Source organism: Camelus bactrianus, chromosome 32, assembly GCF_048773025.1.
Source record: "Camelus bactrianus isolate YW-2024 breed Bactrian camel chromosome 32, ASM4877302v1, whole genome shotgun sequence".
NCBI lineage: Eukaryota > Metazoa > Chordata > Mammalia > Artiodactyla > Camelidae > Camelus > Camelus bactrianus.
The window spans coordinates 8,313,610-8,336,482 of record NC_133570.1 but is presented as its reverse complement, the minus strand read 5'-3'; the positions used below and the strand labels follow the sequence as shown (position 1 = coordinate 8,336,482).

At 41.5% G+C, this 22,873-nt stretch overlaps 1 protein-coding gene across 1 annotated transcript; it reads right to left on the bottom strand.

Annotated features, from left to right (window-relative positions):
- Positions 1 to 993: 993 nt before the first annotated feature.
- On the bottom strand, positions 994 to 21,259 carry TRAFD1 (TRAF-type zinc finger domain containing 1). Its single transcript, XM_010969622.3, has 12 exons — positions 21,116 to 21,259; positions 18,463 to 18,521; positions 13,844 to 13,979; positions 13,677 to 13,730; positions 11,404 to 11,806; positions 10,542 to 10,748; positions 6,097 to 6,173; positions 4,618 to 4,848; positions 3,454 to 3,574; positions 2,433 to 2,772; positions 2,118 to 2,190; positions 994 to 1,888 (listed from the first exon to the last, which is right to left on the bottom strand). The coding sequence occupies exons 2-12, from the start codon at positions 18,507 to 18,509 to the stop codon at positions 1,832 to 1,834; spliced, it is 1,746 nt and encodes a 581-aa protein (XP_010967924.2). The 5' UTR covers positions 18,510 to 18,521; positions 21,116 to 21,259; the 3' UTR covers positions 994 to 1,831.
- Between the last annotated feature and the right edge of the window lie 1,614 nt (positions 21,260 to 22,873).

Below are 22,873 nucleotides of genomic sequence, written 5' to 3'. Positions count from 1 at the left end.
TATAGATGGAATGCTGAAGCAAATAGTTAAAAAGAGCAATGCTATCAAATGTCATGATTTGGAAATATGGCAGTGACTACCTGAAGAAATAGTTTACAAAACACAGCAAAAAAAAAAAAAAAGTTAAAAAACACCCCAAAGCAAGAGAATTTCTGAAAAGAGGACAAGGAATTATTTCTCTTAGCTTTACTTCTTAGTTGCATACAATACTTTTAAAAAAATCTCAGAAAGTGTATCCATTATAAAATGTTTAGAAACTATAGATTACTTTAAAAAAAAAAAAGTAAAAGCAAACCAACCCTCTGCTATTTACTCAACGTCTAATCCAACCGGAGGGAGGGGGAAAACGTTTTACTTTCTCTCAAGTCTACCTGCACCCCCTAAAAAATGAGTTATGGGCAAAATGACTATTCTCCACCCCAGCTGAGAGGATCCTTCCTTCCACCTCTTTTAAGTCCCAGGGAGGGAGGAGGGTGGCACAGCCTTAAGTCATTCCTTTCCACCTATGAAATCGGGGCAATTCTTCCTACTCTTCCCGCCTCCACTAGGTTCTTAGGAGAAAAACAAATGCGCTCAAAATGACCTTAGGTGCTAGATGTTCGAGTGCCAAGTGTGAGGTGCCGAGGGGTGATGGATAATTCTACTAAGGCTCAACTGCTCTCAGGACTGAGGCTTCTGAGGAATCTGCCTTCCTCTCTTCTGTTGGAGGTGGTTCGCACGCCACCCCCCACCCCCACTGCCAAATCATCCTCAGAGCTGCAGTCACCTGTCAGTTCTCTCAAAGTCCAGGAAAAGAAAACCATACCGTAAACGCCCGGCGCACTCAGAGGGAGCTCACACTGCATCTGCTGCTTGGGCTCCAGGAAGCGCAGAGACAGCCCGGCCCCGCTTACCATTCCCCGCTCCTCACAGCTGCCTCCAGCCCACTCCGGCCTCCCTGAGGTCTCCGAGGACTCCGCAGAGCATGTAGGAGAAGGAACCACAAGACTCGGCTGAACTCCAAGTACAAACTTTATTTCTATTACAAGGATGTTAATAATAATAGTAAAATTAAAAGAGGGGGAGGGGGCTCTGACACTTGGTCTTCAGAGCAAGCCAAGAGCTTGGGCCTCAGTTCAGATTAGGACAGAGCCCGGCACAGCCCTGAGGGGGAAAGGGAGCCCCCGGCCTCCTCCAACAGAAGGCAGTGAAGACGAAGAAGCGTGCTCCCCATCAGAACAAACGGCAGTGATGCCAAATGCCAGAGAAGCAGATTAAAACAAAACACCTAATCCACTCACCTATACCTCAGCTCATCTCCGAAAGCCTTGCTCCTAACACGTATTGCAACTGGCCTGAACGCTTTACCAAAGCTCCTCCACACATACCAGGGGCCCAAATTCTAGAGTGGGGATGGGCAGTACACAGGAGAGGTTACCCAAACGTTCCCAAATTTAGGCCCCCGCAGGGAGGAGCATCACCTCACTGGTGGGTACCAGGTTCCCAGAACCCTCTCTTCCTTACACCAGGACCACACAGCACCAAGAAGCAGCGGTGACAGTATGTCAGAAGATGGAGCCCTGGTGGGCTGAGAGGTGGTAACTTACATTTCTGTGCTGCCAAAAGGCAGCAGCTAAAGCTGAAACATTCTCAACAGCCTCCCTGCTAACCCTCCTCCCTCAAACCCCCAAACTCCCACAGCACAATCTCAAAAGACACAAAATGGCCATAACCTAGAAAAAGTTAAAATCTGTAAGATCGCCCCTTCCTGCAGAGCTCGAGGAGCGGGGCTGCAGCGCAGCGAGTTGTGTAGAGGAGGCAGAACCAACACGCAGGCTGTCTGCAGACGCCGCTACTCTTCCTCCCCCTCCTCCGTGTCTCCAGCTCCCTGCTGCTTGGGGGCTTTTGCCTGTTGAACAATAGAACACAAGTGAAGTTTACAGAGAAAGGGAGAAAGCAGCACTCCTGAAGAGCCCCAGAAACACCAAGCTTTTATGGAAGCCTCCTTGTGAAAGGCCCAGAGAACAATCCTTCAGCCACAATCGGCCTACACCCAGCTGCCTCTCGGACCTCAAGACCCACAGCAGCCCACCCACGTCTGAGTCCTCGCTGAGCACCGCAGGCTGGAGCCCGCTCACCTTTGCGGTCCTGTTGCGGAAATTGGTGGTTGTGGGGGTGCCCCGGGGATTCCTGCCACCTTCACTCCTACCACTGAAAGAGAAGGATTGGAAACTAGTTCCTGAGATGCCCCTGAGCAAAGGTCAGAAAACTTGGAACAGAAAGAGCTGGAACCAGAACAAAGCAGCTCTGCAGGAGCAGGTGAAACTAATGAACAAAAAAAACCACACAAAGCAAAAGAGCATTTGGAATCAGGCCACAGTACAATCAAAGTCCACACCCCCACGTTCTCCTGAGCTACCTCCAAGCTCCACTCCCAGGCCTCTGGTTCTCACCTTGCTCCGTATCTCCCTGAAGGCCCACGAGGGAAAGAGGGCACAAGGTTTTCTGGGTAGAGACTCCGAACAGGGTGAATGGCTGGAACGTGCCCAGGGGCCAAGGCCCCGTTCCGGCTGCTCCGACTGCAGCCCCGCATGCCCTGGCTGTCTGAGTTGTTGAGCTTTGGTGCGCGAGGAGGGCTGGGCTGGCACACGGCCCTGGTGCCTGACGTGGATGTTGACAGGCGGTTCGAAGTAGCTGTCATATTGTTAGTGGGTCTGCTGGGGGGAAGAGGGTAGGTGGGCCCTTTAGCCGTTTTCTGCTTGAGATCATCCATGTAACCAGAGGACAGGTCTCCTGAGAAGAGAAAAGAGCACCAGCTTCAGGGAAAAGGCTGCTCTTGCTACTAAAGCTGGATTCGGGACAGGAACAAAGGATCCTGGGTAAAAGACGACTGCCCTACCCCTAGAGGATGCTGAAACCCACGTCTCCAGGACAGGCTTGGGAACATTAATCCACACAGTATAGCACCTAAGTCCTCAAGCACAGCCTCCTGACTAGTCAACAACAGTGTGCAAGCAAACCTTGAAAAATAATTTCTAATCGGCTTTGTAGCAATTGAGTTTCAAAAACAGATTACTTGCTTAGTCACGAGACTATTAAATAATAACAACACGGATAATAAATTTGAGTGCCCTACTCTAGTTGAGCATATTTCAACTAGAAGCAGGCACCCAGGGCAGCCACAGTTAAGGTCTGAAAATGATCTCCAAATTACCCACTAAGGGCACCGACAGGAGACCGGCAGCTGAATGAGCACTCACTCCGAAGCACGTCTCATGGCAGTCCCCAAAGCCATTACCCTACAAACCTCCACTCGAAACAGCTCAGTCTAACACGGGGCCACAACTAGCCACAAGGGAGTCCCCAGTGAGATCATACTGTACTTGGTAACTCAGGATACAGGCAACCCCCATGTCAGAAGAGCAGAAGAGAAGAGGGAAGCAGGCCCGAGGCAGCAGCCAGTCTGCGGAATACCCTGGTGTCTGACACGCCTCTTGGGCAGCTCTGGTGAGGTCTCCCGAGGCTGGAAATCTGGTCTAGGAATCCCCTCTGACACATGGCTGTTTGTTGTGGCTGGGCGCTGGTCACACTGGTCCTGACAGCAACAACAAATTAGAGAATTAGTACCTCTGCGCTGAGTCATTCCTAGAAGAGAGGGAGCAGCAGGATGAAAGGAAAGAAAAGCAGGTGGGTGCACACACCTTATCTGGGGGGGCGAAGGGGCAGACGATGGGGCAGGATAACTCTGACAATCACTGAGAGGAAGGGACTGGGACTAACAGACAAACGCATCTGGAACAGACCAGTCATTCCTGCCAGCGCTCAGTGCACTGACAGAAGCTGTCTCTGATTTGTGTACGGATGAGGGAAGGGTTGGTCTTGGGAGCCTGGAAAAGCAGGTCTACATTTTGACCACAGAGAAATCTGCACTGTTGCTTATTTTGTAGTCCCCCTAGGAGACAGCAAGCAGTTACTTATCTACTGCCTGATCCAAAAACAGAAGTCTTTATCACAGACGTGAAATGTGTGGTGTTCCAGCAACAGCTTTATAGCGTCAGCCACAGGAGCGCCCCTGAAGTACCTTCAGTGTTAGCTCCCACTAACAAGCAAGATGGGCCAGAAAAAGTATTTTCCACTAAGACCCTGGAACCCTACACTGCAAAAGCTGAAAAGGGGCTTCAGATTATCTAATCTAACTCCTTCATTTACAGACGTCCCAGTGAGGGAACAGGGCCTATCCAAGGTCAAACATAAGGGCAAAGCTAGAACTAGATCCCGGTCTCCTGGAATGCAAGACACAAATGCCACCCCAACAGGAAGAAGCCACCTGGTCAGAGGTAGAACACATCAGTGACCTCAGGGAAGCTCTCCTCTAACCCCTCTGGGAAGCCCTCCACGCCTGCTTAAATGGAGTCCTGGTTCCCTGGACCTCACCTAGTGATATGATGATTTCCATTGCCAGAAGGCCTGGAACTGTATACCTCATGCAGCTCACAAAACAAGGCGTGGCCAGTAGAAGGATCAGGTACACATGCAACTTAAAGGCCAAAGCAGCATTCTCAGCTCTGAAAGCCTGCAGCTCGCTCACAGAGGATCAGCAGCACGGGTGAAGGGGACGGGGCCTCCGAAGGTTCTTACCTGGTGGTGGAACAGCACCTCCTCTTCCAGCTGCACCCCGCAGAATTCACACGGGATGATGACGCTGTCCTCCACAGGAGGTGAGCTGCTCAGCCCCATCAAAGAGTCAAACTGGTTACTCGCAGCCTGCTGCATTAACTTCTGGAAGATGACCTCAGGGTCCTCCACCCCTTTGGGGGAAGTTCTGCCCACACTGAGCGGAGGTAAGGCACATGGAGGGTTACAGCTTGTCTGTCTCAAAAAACACAGGTTTAAAAAAAAAAAAAAACAGCAGCGGTTAAGGAAAAAACTACATTCTGAAAATATTTTCTAGAAGTCACACAATTTTAATAATGCTTAATATTGGGGATCCTAAAGGGAAACTAAAAAGGGTCAAGGGAACGCAGATGGAACACTCACTTTGCTTTTTTATTTTAAGTGTTTCTGTTCTGTTTTAATTTTTTTATCATATGTATGTGATTATTCTTTTCAAATTAACTCGAAAAGATTCAAATTCTTCCCACGGCCATACAGTAAGAGAGGCCCAAGCATTCTTTGTTATCCCTATTCATGTATTTTCTGATCCTGCTCCCAAAGCAAATACCAGATGTATTTGTTCCACTTGTGGGGGGTGCATTTCCACCCAGAGCACAGGGACCACTTAATATTACAGAAGTGCCAGACTAGACCAAACCAAGTCAGACAGTAAGAGTGTTGAGGGGAAAAATGTCTCCTTCCACCAGGTAATCTTCCAACACAAAGGCTATTCCCTGATCGTTCCTAAATAGCTCAAGAACTTTCAGTCATTCAAAAATACCTGACAGCTTTCACTTACCAGGTATCGAGAGATTCAGAAACTAAGAAAACCCAGAACCTACCCTCAAGGAACTCAGTCTAGAGGTGCAGACCAACAGGGGATCAGCAGACCACATCACAGGGTGAAGGGGACAGGCTAAGAGCAATGTGGGCTTCTGGGGAGCACACAGGTGGGACACCCCTGGCCTAGCCTTCAGAGTGTTCCACAGGATGGTCTCCTGAGAGTCATATCTGAACCACGTCTGTAAGTAAGGGCTGTGTGCTGCTGGGTGTGTCACAGAGGCAGGGGCAGAAGGCCATGCATCTCCAGGCAGAAAAAGTAAAGTGCAAGAGACCCCTGACCCTTCCAGAAAACTGCAAAGACTTCAGGACGGCTCTAGTAAATCACAACGCGGCCTGAGAGGAGACCAGGTTACAAAATGGTCAGCAGAGATGTACACTATCACCACAGTACGGAGGGAGCAACTGGGCCTGGTGGCATGAACAGTGCTTTGCCCAAGAGGGAACAAGCTGAGTTCTCATACCCACATGTCAGTCACAAACACCAGAGTTAAAAACACAGTTGCTACCCCATCATAGTAGCTGTATTAAAAGTTTGCTCAACTTCACGGGGCCTGCAACACCAATTATGGCCTGTACGTGTCCATTCTTAAAGCTTAAAGCCCTCAGTAACTCACAACACACCTGATGGTCAATCAGCAGGTCCTCTGGGTAGAGCTCCTCACAAAATTCACAAGGCAACATGGTCTCATCAGCCGCACCTAGGTATCAGGCCACACAGTCAGACTCAAAATGAACAAAAACAACTTGATTCAATTTTTTACCTACCTTGGGAGGTTTGATAGGAAAGTTTGACTTCCTTTGCAATTTCTTAGACATAGCAATTTGTGGGGCTGTAGATCCTCAAAGTGAAACCATCTAAGAGACAAACCCTAAGCAAAAAACTTCCACTACAGAAAGAGAATTACTTTTCACCATTTCTGAGGAGCAGTAAAGTAGTAGTTTACCCACTATAAAGGAAGAAATGTACGTGTGTCATTACCCTAGGCACTAAGAGCCTTTTGCGCATTATTTCAATCCTCAGGAAAAACTTACAAAATAGATCCAGATGACCCTCATTTTACAGACGAAGGCACTGAGACTCATATATCACATTGGCAGACAAATATCCTGAACAGAAAAACCCTCCCAGCACAAAGTACAAAAAAAAAGGTGTTAAATAAAAGTAATTTAAATGAGTAAATAAGAGCAATTTTAAACCTAGGATTCCCAAAACACAAGAGCCTCAGTGAGACTTTGAACAAGTAGAGGGTGAACAGTGAGAAGAGGCAAGGAAGCTTGCCTGCCTAGGTTCTAGCTCTACAGAGAAGAAAGAAAAATCTCCAATAAGGAATAGTAACCAGAGTTTGGCCTTTACATGGGTTTGAGTGGAGAATCTACATTTATGTTTTTACATACATTCACATTGCACAGTTTTAAGAAGCTCAATTTAAAATATCTATCCCAGTCAGTAGTAATCCCAGGTGTCTGCTGGAGGCATATATAAATAAATACCCTCAGAGGAACACACCCGAAAACTTAACGTTAACACACACACATACACATACAGGCAGGCAGCAAGCCACCATGAGTGAGTCAGCAGAAATAACAAATTGGAAAAACCAGACTTTAGATGTATTTTCAGACACAATAGAAAAATAAGTATATTTAACATGTTTAAAGATATGATAGGAGAATTAGACCACGACCACAGAGGTAAAAGAGATTATTTTTAAAATGATGAAGCACACTGAAGAAAAAAGAATCAAACAGAACAAATGAAAAATATATATATACAATCATTAGAGCGAAAGTCTCAATAGACATACTAAACGACAGACTAAGAAGACAGATAAGAAATTACCCAGAATGCAGCAGAAAGGGCAAGGAAATGGAAAATGCAGGTAAAGAAACCGAGGACAGAAAGAAGTCTAACAAACCTACACGGAATTTAAGGAGAGACTACGGAGCATGGAAGACACGCAAAAAAAATAGATGAAAAATAGTAAATTTAGAATCAGGAAGGCCATTAAATCCCAAAAACTTTAAAGCAAGTGAAATCATCAGGAAACTGCAGAATCCCAAAGACAAAAAGATCTTAAAATCTGCCAGACAGAATAAGAGAGAGCCACCTACAGAGAAATAACAAACTAACAGATGACTTCTCTATAACCAACAACAGAATAAATAAAATAGTTATCTTCAAAGAACTAAGACAAAATAATTGGTAATCTAGAACTGTATGACCAGAGAAACTATCAATATGAAGACAAAATAAAGATGCTTTCAGACAAACCAAAAGAGAGAATTTACAATCCATAGAATTTATAAAGAATTCACCTCAGGAAATATATCCTAAAAGGAAGTTTGGAGAAACAAGGAACCATGGATGAGCAAAGAAAATGGTAAATATATAATAAATAAAATGATTAATGGAATGAGTATATAAAACAAGAAATGTCTATATCATTTATAAATTCTAAGGGTACTGTATTAATTAAGAGAAGTGTGATACGTTGATTAAATTTAGTCTTTGCTAAGTTAAATATTAACATGCTAAAATTTCCAGGGCAACCACTACAGGAACAGAGACAAGAGAATAAATTAGAAGCTAGCAGAAAGATGGAATGAAACATGCAAACAAAGAAAAGTCAATAAAGTAATCTAAGAAATGGCCAAGAAAGGAAAAAATAAAACTACACTAAATGCAGACTCTTCACTTGCCACAACTATGCTACTGTGATTTTACTTTCTTCACTAATCTAAATGCTCTGATAGAAGTCAAGTCTGAACCGCTGATAAGAAGACTCACGATGAAAAGACACTGCTCAGAGTTTGGAAAACACTTTATGTGGGACTAGGACATTTTCCTAAGGGAAAGAAGCAGCAGCTATTAAAACAGAACAGGTCAAAGGTAACAAAAGGAAGACCTGAATATCAACATTCCATAAAGGGCTGCCACACTTAGACATGGAAAAGACTACAAAGCTAAACACTGAGAAGCCTTGTTCTGCTCCCCCAAATTCAGGATGTCTCCCTAATAAAATCAGCTCTCAAACAATCCCACTGTATTATACATTCACATATTTTATACACAAAGAATATAAAGCTATCTGAGACCTCTGGGGAGAACTGGGAAACTCACCAGTGGGTGAAAAAGACATGTTCCCTTTTACACACCTTTTACTATTTTCTATTTTTATTACATATGCAAATTATCTATTTTTACACCCCCCCCAATACAAAGCATTATTTTTAAGGGAGAAAATACAGCCTAAATAGTAGTTTTTCAGCCTGTGGGGACATAACCTTCTAAGACATCAGAGACTCATCTTCCACAGTCTTTGAATCTACATGTTAACCAGCCACTGTCTAGAGTAGACCGTAAAAAAAAAAATACTGCACATGTATTTACTATTCTTCAAAGTAATGTAATTTATTGTAATTAAGAATATACAAAAATTTTAAAAAGGAAAAATGTCATTGCCTATCCAAATTTCTGTTAACACTACCATTTATCTCCTTTAACCAGGCTATAGAAAGACCCAACTTCAATGCTTGGAGCCAGGACCAATTCCTATTTTATCAAAACCAACAAAATGTTAAGAGTTAATCCTACTGTTCTTGGAATCACTATCCTTACAGTGACATGAAGAAAAACCACAGCTGAGAGCTAATTCACTTTCAAGTCCCTAAAATCTTACAGCGTGAGGGTTTTAAATATGATATGCATTTCTCAAACATATTATTTTCTAAACAAAAGACCCAATGGGCGGTTCACTGCTCATAATCCAATTTTAATGTTTTAAACTTAGGGGGTCTTAGGGAGCAGGCTATAGCTCAGTGGCAGAGTGTGTGCCTAGCATGCACAAGGTCCTGGGTTCAATCTCCAGTAACTCTGTTAAAAAAAAAACCATTTTTTTAAAAAACCAAAACCTAATTACCTCCACCCCTCCAAATCAATCAATCAATCAATCATAGGGGATTTTTCTTTTGGAGGGGGGATCAGGTTTATTTATTTATTATTTTTTTAACAGAGGTACTGGGGATTGAACCCAGGACCACCTGCATGCTAAGCCTGCACTCTACCATTGAGCTACATACCCTCCCCCACTTCAAAGCTTACTTTTAATTCATGAGTCCAGTAATACTAATAAAAAAGAATTGTTTTTAAGTGGGGGTGCGGAGGGAAGCAAAGTTCTCTACAGAAGAATGACAATAAACATAGAACGAAGGATAGGAACAGAAAAATTACCATTTTAAAATTGCCATAGTAATACTTGATTCAACCAAGAAACATCAGTGAATACTAAAACTGCTACATAAGACTGTGTAGATACCCTGTTCCCCAACAATCTAAAAATAACATCCTGCATATACCTATTATGATGTAAGAAGGCTACCTGTATAATGGAGATACCTGGCAGACCCCACTTAAATGAATAACTGGACAAACTGGCATCTTGAGGAAAACACAGCATGGCCAAATAGCATTCCTGCCAAAACTGTAAGCTGAATTTAAACATGGGAAAATAATCAGACAGATCTTAATTGAGAAAGAAATATTCTACAGAACAACTGGCCTGGACTCTTCAAAAATGCCAATGCCCTAAAGGAGAAAAGGGAGGTGGGGGGAGGGGGCTCAACTAAAAGAACCTAGAAAGAACTAAATGTAATGCACAATCCTGGATTTTCAAAACAAAACTAAAAAGGACACTATGTACAAGGAGGGAACCTTCCTGACAGTGATATTTGAGAGTGCCCTTGTTCTTAAGAAATTCATCTTAAGATGCAGGAAGGATTTAGGGATAAAATATTATGTCTGCAAAGTATTCTCAACTGGTTCACAGGGGAAAAAATACAAAGAATAGTAAAATAAAAAAATTAAAGTTGGTGAATACAAATGAGGGGTATACAGATACTGGCTGTACTATTCTGACAATTTTTAAAAATGAAGAGTTGGGGAAAGCTAATAAACAAAATAAAAAAAATTCATTTTCATAAAAACTTTCCATTTTAAACGAATTGTTTAGTGTTAAGTCTTTAAAAAACTGTACAGAAAGAGGCTAGTGCAGAATAAACAAACCTACCCCTTATGTCATCCAGAGCATTGGGACCTTCACGGGACTGGTCTGCCTCACATATGACCCTCCAGAAGTCCTGCTCTGCCATGCTGGGGGCCTGGCCTTCATTCTGCAGACTTAGGGCCAACATGAAGTCCAAGTTCGCACTGTCTTCACCACCCTCTTTGGGGGTCCGTCGGCTTCTATTCCTTTCCTGCCTTTCTTGTTCTTCCACTGCGGAAAAAAAAAACCAACCAATATTCAAGATACATTAGAGGTACTGCCATCCGTCAACTCAAGTCCATGCCTAGCAAATATTCAAGGTTTATAGGAATCTGTGCAGGAAAAGAGGTCCAGCCCTTCAGTTCTTACAGGACTCCATATATTAAGTGCCATGGTAAAAGGCTCCATTATTATTCTAATTATTTTATTAATAAGCAATATTAATGAGCTATAACTGAGGCAGATACTATGCTAAACATTTTACATGTATTTTCTACATTATAGCAGAATGGCTTTAAAGCATGGGGTCAGATTGCCTGAATCCAAATTCCAGCTCTACTACTTAACTATGCTCATAAACCGGCTGCGAGCACTAAATGAGTTAATACCTGCAAAGCACTTTGCAAATGCCTGAAGCACGCAGGGCATGCTCAATAAATGTTAGCTATTAACAGCATCATCATCCATCAACCCTGCCATCCAAGAGTAATCCAATAGCAAAGAGGTTCTGTTATTCTCACCTATAGGAAAGTTAAGTGTTCTTCCTCATGCTACCTAGCTACAGTCAGGTTTCTATAATTAAGATTTATTTGGCTCCAAAGCCCTGTTCCCATTTGCCCTGAGATCCTGATGTCATTCCAGTTTTCTAATCCCAAACGCAACTCACGTAGATTATTCTGAATTGGAAACCGGGCTGTCACGCTCCTTTGGTTGGTGGTCCTGGTATGGAAAAGGTCAGATTCAAAGGCTCTCAGGGGCCTTCGAGGTAGCCTTATGGGTGGGTCCAGAGCTTCAATTTGTCTGAGTTGGGATGCAATCCAGATCCCATCTTGACCCCAAGATTCATCATATGCATTAGGTGGCATGGCAACCTCGTCTCTCTTCTCCTGTCCATCTCTCCCACAAACGTCAGGGTGAGTCTTCAAATCTTTCACCAGGACATTGCGCCCACAATTGCCACACAACTCCGTCCGGGCACCACAGTAATCTTCATGGTCCTTCAGTTTGAGAACAGAAAGTTCCAAATCACAGTGCTGGCAAACGGCAAGCCGTAGAGGACACTCAATCTCCTGCAACACAGAATAATGAGGCAGTTAACATGCAAATCTAAGACAGGCCATGTTTTAGTACAGGGCAAGGAAAGCAAAAAGTATTCACAACAATACTCGCTTCCAACCCTGCTCTGCCTGACATGATTTTCTATGTATTTAAGAGTTACAGCTTCCCTCTTTGTCCTGCCACCAGGTTCTACAAAAGGGAAACTCTTATAAGGAATTTATTCAGTCACCCTTTCATCACTTTGTGCACACATTACAAAGTAACCCACAATCAGCCTGAGAAGTACAGGAACAAAAAGCACACCAATTCATATAAGCTTGTCAAAGCTCCCCTCAGACCAATTTCCCCTTACTACTCCAATTTGTCTTAAGTACCTGGCAATGAAGAAAAAGGACTGCTCTTTAGAAAGACATTGATTTTTCTAATCTGCACATCCACACATAGGACTGGCTTTAAATTAACGAAATAAACCAAGAATCACCAATGAAGATGACCCAAGAATGTGAATGTACTCAGCAGATGATGGACAATACTTTCACATTTAATTTGAAATGGTCATTAAAGCACTAAATAATTTAAAAGATTAAAAGGAATGTTACTATGATATGGTCATTCCAAAACTTGGGAACTTAAGCTAAGAACTTCAATATCTACAACTGTCAAAGCCTGACTTGCAAGAATGTTAAGAAATACTTTGTTCTTTTTGTTGTTGTTGTTTTTGTTTTTAGGAAATACTTTGTACTTGTACTTTTATGATGATTGGTGTATCACCATGTGACTCCCAGAAATAGCTGGGAGAGAAACTAGAAGAGGAGGGCAGTTGATTGGAGGTTGTTTTATGCACCAAGTAGATGTTAAAAGTCACAGAAATACTCATTATTATTGTTTTTTGCTTGTTTGTTTTAGTTTTGAAGGGTTTTTTGTGGGGGGGTGGGGATTAGGTTTGTTTATTTTTTTTAATGGAGGTACTGGGGAATGAACCCAGGATCTCATGCATGCTAGGTATGCACTCTACCACTGAGCTATACTCCTCTTCATTATTATTAACATAACCTCAATCATAACCCCTCTTGCTGGTTTGGCCTAGTAAAACAAAGGTCAAATGCTTAAAAAAATTAATGAAATGTGCTAAATTATTTATGAGACGTTTATCTCTGAGCTGTGGGGTCATGAGTTATTCTTATTTTCTTTTTATATTTTCCAAATTTTTTACATTGAATATATGAGTCACCTTTTAAACTAGTAATTCATTTATAATTTTAAGTCACAAAAAATGAAATGCACGTATCTTAAGTGCATACCTTGATGAATTTTTATATATGTATTCACACTCCTGTGTGACCACCAACTAAACACTTCCTGGGATTTTTTAACTGGTGAATATGCTCATTCAATATATAAACTCATTCAACTATGGCCAGTTTTATTTCAACTAGGGGCCACATGATACTATGTTTTCTCTCATCAAATGTTCTCTGAGAATCTCTAGGTGTAAACAACATGTTATCTAAGTGATGGAGAAGTCAAAATGAAATTACAAGATGTAAGTAAGGCAGGCTTTGTGCTAAAGAGGTCATATCACACTATCCAACCCCAGGCTTGGTTTAGTGCTCAGTGAGCCTGCCAACAGCCAGACCCCAGCAGAAATGACTCAGTTCCAAAGAGAAAGGCTCTGAGGCTTGAGCACAAAGCACAACAGCCATTCAGCCAAATCTAGCAGCAAATAGTTAAAGCTTCAAATAGGCTTTGAGTGGCAGTGTGCATGGAGCTGGTGGAGAACAAACTCAACAAGACTGGCTTTCTGCTCTGCATGTGGCTCTGTAACCTTGGTAGGACTAGCCCCATGGTAACTCACTCCCTTCACAATGCAGGGAAACCTACCTCATGCTTCTTTAACTGCCTCTTCTCCAACTTCTTGTTACATTTGCAGGTCACCTAGGGTTAAGAAGTAAGAATCAATAAATTGGCTTTGTGACAATATGCTCACTTGCTATTACACAATAGCAAGTATAATCCATTTATGAACGTTTGAATACTTGGTGGTTCACCTGACAGTGTTCTGTAGCCATGTGAGTCTCCATGTCAGATTTGGGAAATGGTTCCTTGCAGATAGGACACATACCAATGTTCCTTTGACAGTGGATCTCATGGATGATAAAGTTAAACACAGGAATTTCTTTTTTGCTACAGAAATAGATCAAAGAAAAAGGCAAGAATTACTGGCATCTATACCCAGAGGTATCACATGGAAATCTGTCCTGTCTAACCTTTAGTCTCCATTACTTTTCTTTAGTGAGTATCTAATGTACTATTACTGTTACTACCCCTGCTTTTCAAGAATTAACTCCTGAAGGTTTTGAGTCTTCTGTGCAACACTGAGTTATCAGTGCTAATACACTACCTCTAAAAGCTCAGACTCACTTTCTAGATGTCAGAGCCACAACCAATAACAGGAAGTCAGATGCCAAGAAGAGCTGAGCTAGGCATCCAACCATGCCCCAAAGCACAATGATCCACTCCAGGAGTACTTAAAAAAAAAAAAATTTCACTACCAGTCTCAGGTAGGTTTAATCCCATTAGATTTTATTCCACTAAAAGTCAAACCAAAAAGAGCAGATGCCAGCTTTGGGACAGTCAATGGAGAAGACAAACTTGCCTACTTTATGTCCCACATGTCTTTCAAAGCAGGCTGGATGCTAGTTGGGAACAAGCTCTGGCTGGGCTGGTATAAATGTCACTGCAGAAATGTACAAAAATGAAATTCTGAACCCCTTCCCCCAGTCCTGTCACCTCATTCGTTCTTTGCCATTCTCCTTGAGTTTAAGGTATCCAATTAAAGACCATATCTAAGTTAAGAAAGGGGAAGATACGACAATCCTGACTGAAAAAGATCATTTAAATTTAATAAGAGTATATATATACACAAACAAGAGGCACATAATATTCAAAGGCCTTCTATTTACTTATTTGGTTATACCCATTAGGAAACTCCAATTCCACAGTCTAACTAAAGAATGCATTAAAATAATGCGCCTATAGCACAGGGAAATAGATTCAAGATCTTGTAGTAGCTCACAATGAAAAAGAATATGAAAATGAATATGTGTATATTCATGCATGACTGAAAAATTGTGCTGTGCACTAGAAATTGACACATTGTAAACTGACATTGTAAACTCAAAAAAAAAAAAGCTGAAAAAAAAAAAAAAGAATGTGCCTATAAATATGTCACCTAGAATAAATTTTCAGAAAATAAAATACTAAATAGGATAAATAGCTAGTTACAGAATAAATTTTTTTTCAGATTTTTGGGGGGGGGGGTAATTAGGTTTATTTATTTACTTATTTTTGGAGGAAGTACAGGGGATTGAACCCAGGACCTGGTGAATGCTAAGCATTTGCTCTACCACTTGAGCTATATTCTCCCTCACCCACAACAAATCTTTAATAACCCATTTTGCCTCGGAAGCTAAATACTACAGAAATCTTCTCCCACACTAAGTTGTAGATAGCTTACTGCTCTTACATAATCTTCATACATAGTCTAAGAAACATTTCAAAGTAGGATGACTGATATGCCTCCAGCTATAGTCATACTCCCAGTCTGAAAGACCAAGACACCAAAAAATACAAATTCATTTTCATCCAAAGGTAGAACTATTAAGGTAGTTCTCATGCTAAAACTGGAAGGTGACACAGAATAACAAATGTAAAAGATGGGAAGGAAACTAACAGATAAAGAGGGAAACTACCAATGTTTTGACACATTTAATTTCCCCCTTTTCTCCAAAATTTCCAGCTCTCTAAGGAAACCACTGGCTTTAAATTCAGCCTAACTATCTCAAAACTGTAGAATATTAAAATATACAGTGGAAGGAGCTATAAATCAAAGTTACCATTTAAATCTATTAAATCAATAAATATTAAAATTAGTAAATCCCACTACTAAAGATGTTATAAAACTAGTACTTTAATTCATCACCTATGGTAGTGTAAAACCACTGATTATAAACAGCCTAAAAATATGTTTCTAGGACCATAAAATTATATGCTTTTTAACCCAGTAGTCCCACTCTTGGGATTATGAAGATTTTCATTTAGAGTGCCATAAAATGGTAAAAAACTGAAAACCATTAAAAATGTGTAAACAAGGAAACAGCTAAGTTAAATATGGTACACCAACAACATGCAAGAAGCAGAGCTGTATGCTGATTGCAAATCTTCTGTGCACAGATGCCATGAAAAATTAAAGCCAGTAATTACTGATTACGGTGCTAAGATTCTAGATTCTTTTTTCATAATTTTGACAGTAATTTTCTTAACAGCAAAAGTCAAGAAAATGAATGTCTAGTTTTTATTTTACAGATCTATTTAGAATAATCTCCTGACATAGAGCATTCTGCACACATAAGGCCACTAAAATTTTAGAATTAAAACAGAAAATATTAAGGACCACAAAATAATAACATAAAGAAGCAAGAATCAAAGGCAGCCGTCAGGTTAAGACCACAGAGCAGTATTTACTACTACACATTTTCACCTATTCAGATACCCTGAAAGAAAAAGATAAACAATATTTACAACAATTACATGAAACAGCTGCCTGATGGTTTTCTTTTTAAATTTAACTGCCAAGATAGTCCCACCAAACATTACAAAGCAGACAAAATACCAATACACTTGCTTCCTACCTACAGATAATATCAAGATGGTTTAAGTGAGATAAATGAGAACACAATTCCATTCTAGATAAAACCGCTAAAAGCCCCAAGGAAGGACTAGCAAAGCTACAGATGAAATCTCATTTTAGATAGAAATGACTGAAAGGCAAGCCAAGGCTTCCAGAAAAATCCCCAAACACAAGGAGCCAGAGATTAATTCTTTAATACATGCAAAGATAAAAAGTCAAAATCTTTTAACATTGAAACCCTGTTTCCTAGAACCGAACTCTCCCATCAAACAGACAATACAGTAAGAAAAGAGATAACATGCAAAAAACATCTTCAATCACGATAAACTATTCTTTTTACTGGTCCAGTAGGTCTAATTGCAGCTAGTATTTTTTGAACAACAGAACAACAGAACAACAGAAATATGGCTTAGGGAACAACAGAAATATGGCTCTAAAGACAAAATTTTAAAGCCTGGAATTTAAACAGGGCTACTTAGATAGGAGGTTTGTGCTGGCTTAATCAGCTTTCCATGCTAATCTGCTTTTTTTCTTTAAATAAATTGCTTGGGCTCCAAATAACCTTGTTTTCATTAGCTTTCCATTAACTTACACTCCCCACTTTTTTTTTTTTTAACTCCCTTAGCATAGTTATTTATATATTGTCCTAGGTTTGAGATTCCTTCAGTTGGAGTGGACTGATAAAATAAGAATATCTTAACTGATGTCAAAGCCAATATGTCTGTTTTCTTATAAAATCACAATGTTTCCTTGTGATTTTTTGTATCACTGGTTATTATACTTTGGATCTCAAACAGTACATATAAAACCCAAACAAAGTTTAAAAAGTTTTTAAAATGGCAAAAGTAATAGTGGCACAGTAGGAAAAAATACCCTGTACAGCAAGACACCTTCACAGAAATGAAATCTTAATTCCACGCAGGGAAAGAATATTGTGCCCAGCAGCTGCTCTGATTATATCCTAATGCCGTCAAGAAGCTGAGAAGAAAAAGGCAATAAAAAAAGAAAAATTTTTATCTGGCTCAACCTTTCACCAGTCTAGGTCGAACAACTTTTCTCATCAACATCTCTTTCCTTCTACCAAATTTGGTAAGTTAAACACAGCACAGGTAGCTCTGCCTTGCTTTTTTCTTTAGCTGTCAGTAACGGAACTCATATATTACTAAAACACAAGCTCTTGAGAAATCCCAACCAGGAACTGGCTGATTATCAGCTGCGCTAAGTTTCATTTCAGTAAGAAAGAGTTGCTCTTTCTTGTCACTCACGTGTGTCAAAAACATCAAAATAAAAAAGCCTGACATTCAAGTCTACACCCAGTCTAACAATTTTGGAATCATGAAATGATAATGATTAAACTAGACTCCTGAAAACTTTGACTTTTTTTTTCTTTAAGCAATGGAACATTCCCTCAGCAAAATTCTTTATAAAAACAATTAAGCTGCTCTGGTTGAACTGTTTTTTCACTACTAGACATAAAGCCAAGCTCACTAAGCCTTGCTCACAATCAACCTCAAGACAGCCACTGCAGCCATTCAGGGAAATCCTTGCAACACACATTGAAAGACACTGCTCGAGTCCAAATATTTCATTATATTTTTAGTACCTTTAAAAAAATATACTTTTCAGAAAGACAAAAAATAAATTCCCTTACCTCTATGTCAGAAAAGTGAGGCTCCAAAGCAGTCAAGTGACTTGCCAAAAGTCATTAACTAATTACAGATAGGAACAAGAGCCCTGACTCCCAGCTTCATCCTGTCACTCTAGTCACTACTCTATGCTACCTAAACTAAACTAACCAGCTTGTCAAATTTAAAACAAGCAATCTTATCCAAAATTGTTAAAAAAAAAAAAAAGCTTTAGTCTCATATATTTGCACCACATACTATACAGCTCCAATTTTAACCTGCCAGTAAATAAATCAACTCTTTACAGAAGCTAGTTTGTCCTCATTCCAGAAACATTTCTTAGATTTCTTACCAGTTGTCACACAGTCGAGTGTCCTGGTCACCTTGAAATTCAGCCATCTCTAGATGTTCCTGAAAACAATAAAGTGTGATCTTTCAATTTCATTTCTGCTTTTAAGGATGACATGCAAAATACAGAAACAAACAGTGCACAGAAAATGTCACCGAAACCAGTGCATTTTATTTAATATCCAATACACTTGGGTTTTATCTTTTTATTATTTTTTGATTTTCATTTTAAAGTAATTTGACGTGCAAAAACAGTACAAAGAACTCCCACATACTGCATATATGTATATTCATGTATGACTGAAAAATGGTGCTGTACACCAGAAATTGACACAACATTGTAAACTGACTATAACTAAAAAAAAAAAAAAAAAGAAAAAGAACTTCCACCTACTTCTCACTCAATACATCATAAATAACCATAGTAAAATTATCAAGTGCAGGAAATCAATACAATACTAGTAACTAATCTACAGATCTTATTCAAATTTCACAACTCATCCCACTAATACCCTTTTTCTGTTTCAGGATGCAATCCAGAGTCACATATGGAATTTAGTTGTTATTTCTCCTTAATCTTCTTTGATCTAGGGATTTCTTCAGTCTTTCTTCATCTTTCATAACCCTTGTTAAATATACTGGCTAGTTATTTTGTAGAATGCCCTTCAATTTAGGTTCATTTTATGTTTTCTTATGATTAGTACATTTTTGGCAAAAACACCATAGCAGTGATGTGGTGCTCATCTCAATGCATTACATCAGAAAGCACATTATATCAACAGCCTTATTAATACAGATGATGCTGCTGAGCACTTCATTGAGATAGTGCCAGGTTTCTCCAGTGTAAAGTTTTTCCTTCTTTCTAAACAAGATGTCAAGGCAGAAAGCAAAGTCCTGGCAACTTTATTACCAATATTTACTTTAGATTATCCTTTTCCGTGACGCAAAATGTTCTAAAATGCTTACCCCTAATGGGGCTCTCTAATGGTTTTGACATTTCCAAACTAACTCACGTTTCAAAACAAGTACTGTCATTTAACACACTAATTAAGTTAACATGTTAACCCTGTGTGCCACTTGTACCCTAGTACTAAAAATACTTTACAAATTAAAGAAATACAGTGTCTGATCTCTGATTTAACATAACAATTTAGTGATAGAGAAAAACAAGAAAAAAACCCAGATATACCTTAAGATGAATATTTTGATGGAAAAGTAGACAACTGGAGATGGAGTAAAGGGACTCTAGATAAAGGTGTGAGGGAAGACCTTTCTGAGGAGATGACATTCAAACTAAGACCCGAATTGCAAAGAGCCAGGCATGCAAAGAGTAAATAAGATAAACGATGCAGTTAAGGCAGTGGGCCTAAGAGTCAATGAGAGAAAGTACAGATAGATCCGAAAAAGCAAAATGAAAAAAGGAGAATCAGTCAGGACCTTATCATGTAGGAGACAAAGAATACTACTCAATTATATTCCAAGCTCAGTGGTAAACTACAGAAGAGTTTTAAACTAGGGAGTGACACTGTTCAAGATACCCACTCTGTTATGATGTAAATTAGCGTTAGAAAGCATCTACCTATGAAAATAAATTAAGTTGCCAAAAGCGGGAAGCCTCATACTTTTCCCAGGGCTGACCCACTGACCCTGGACGTGACCTATTTCAGCCCACTAAGCAGAGGCCAGAGCCTCGGATGAGGTGAAGTGCCCGGTTTTCTAGCTGCAAGGGGATTGGGATGACACGCAGGGCTCGGAGTTGGCCCCTCTGAGGGTCAAATTCTGGTTTGGCCACTCAGCAGATGTGCTGTGATTTACCCTCCCTGGGCCTCAGATTTCCCCACACAGACAAGTGACAATGGTCACTGTGAGGAGTAAATGAGCGAATGCAAGGAAGTGCTTTGGTAGCGTAAATTTCCTTCAAACCTTAGAAGGAAGCCCTCTTTTACAGATCGACCAGGATTCCCGGAATTTCCCTGTGCGCGAGGGGGTGGGCACACCACCGTACGGTCCAGACCCGGTACGAGGCGGTTTCCAACTGCCCCCTCCCCCAACGAGGTAGATGAGGTCGGAGATGCGGAGGGGAGAGGGCATCAGCTTCGCAAATACTAGCCACCATTTACTGTGCCTCTATTGACTGCCAAACGCTTTACATAGACAATCTTTCAATCCAGACCACAACCTACAAGGTGAACGTCATCCTCCCCTTTTCAGGGACCGCGAAAGCGAAAGTCCAGGGAGACAGTCGCCGTACAGTTGTTCAGGGCGGGGACACAACCCGGGTCCGTCGGCGTAGAGCCCGCACCCGGCCACCTGCGACCCCCTCACGCTGGCCGCTTGGGGCTCCGGCCCAGCTCCGCCCGGGGCGCGGCGCCCACGGCGGCGCTCCGGACGGCCGCCTCCCGGTCCCCCTGGGGCCAAGGCCGGGAAGGGGCGGTGCCGCCAGGGGCTGTCGAGGCTCCGGTTCCCAGAGAAAGTACGGCCTCCCCCACTGGCCAGAGGAGACGCCGCGGCGCAGGCATCTTTCTCCTTACGAGAAACGCCGACGAACCCAAGGCCCAGAAGCCCCTCACCCACACACCCCACCCTCGGGATGCCGGCCTCCTCTCGAACTGGAGGCCACAGGAGGCTCCCCAGGCGCGGCCCGTCGCAACTCTCACCCGGGAAGCGAGGAAAAACGCCGAGCGGACCAACCAGCCACAGACCTAGAACCTCCTCAGACAGCCCGGGCACTGAACAACGGCCCCCGAAGCCGCCTCACCACTTCCGACCGTCGCGGAGGAGCCTGCCCATTGGCCAGGGTCGGCCCCGGCTGTCTGCGCATTGGGTAGCACAGCTGTCGCTCCCAGAGTCCCGCCTTCTGCGAGCCGATTGGCCCCTCGGAGCGCTACGGGGCGTGTCCCTAGAAGTCCCAGCCCTTGCACATATGGAAAGGAGGGCAGAGACCTGAGCTATGAGCCTAGTTCAGGGTCCAACAACTGTCCCTGCCACAGGCTAATAATATTTGCATGAATAATACTGCACAAACAGTACTAATATGCCTAATATATTAAGGTAATGGCATTTGTTCTTTTGTCATGAGCCATTAATACTTATTAGTCATTCTTGTTATCATTATGCCTCGTGCAAGACATCTGCAAGGCTCTGCCCATATTTGAGCACTTGGCTTTTTGCAGTGGAAGACTGAGCGCCTGAGATAAAGGTTTGAGTTCCACTTTCTCCACTTGCTGCCTGTATGGATTCTCTGAATTCTTCCCTCATGAATAATAATTTTTTAAAAATAGAATAGTTAAATATAACAGAGAACATACTATTTATAATACAGCAATTTAAAGTCATGATTTTATTGCAGATTATAATTGCAGGATATTCATCACATAGTGCTAAGCAGGAAAAGCGGGTCACACAGCGTTATTTGTAACCGGATAGAGTAGTTTAAATAGGCAGTATATTCTCTGTGATTCCAAATACATAAAGTTCTAAATCAGGAAAAATTGAAGTGAGAGGAATTAAAATAATGGCTCCATTTAAAGGGTATGGTCTACAAGGAAATATGAGAAAGAGTTGTAAGTCCTGGAAATGTTCTATAACTCAATCTACCAAGTGGCAAACACAGATGTATTAATTAGGAAATTGTCACGAGGCTGTACAGTTAGGATTTAAATACTTTATATTGTATGTTAAAGAGAACATACCATCAATACTGTTCTGCACCTTGACTTTTTTTTTCTTTTTCTTTTTGTTATACTACATAATCTGACTTGGAGATCTATCCATTATTAGCACATCTATCTACAGCATCTTCTTACTTTTTTCAATAGTAATTCCATTGTATGATGAGCTGTGATTTATTCAGCCACTCCTCTGTTGATAGATGTTTTGGCTACGAAGTTTTATTTTTGAATACAGCATAACTAATACCTGAAGTCAGAACTACATCAGATCAGCCTCACTGATTTGCTCAGCAAATGTATAGAGCACTCCCTATGTGACAGGCCCCAGATAAGATTCTGGAACTTCACTGGCAAACAACAGGTTAAGCTCCCTGCCTTCCCAGAAGCTTCCCAGGGAGACAGGCACAATGGTAATAACCATGAGTGTGATACTGCTGTGGTATAATAAAGATTATACTGTATCTGGTTTCTGTCCCTGGTTCCTGGCACAGAACTTCAGAAAACTTTGGAATTTCATGAGTGGTAGGAGTGTCTATGTTACACTAATGAGGTGACTCAAGATGGGCCCCTGGACAGCTTTAGAATGGTGGGTTGGTCACCAGAAAGACCCATCACATGACTGATTGGACTTTTCCACCTCCAGGGACTGGAGGGGTCTGGAGATTGAGTTCAGTTGTGTGACCAGTGATTTGCTCTATCAAGCCTAGGGCTGATGAAACCCCTCCAGGCACCTAGGCTCGTGGG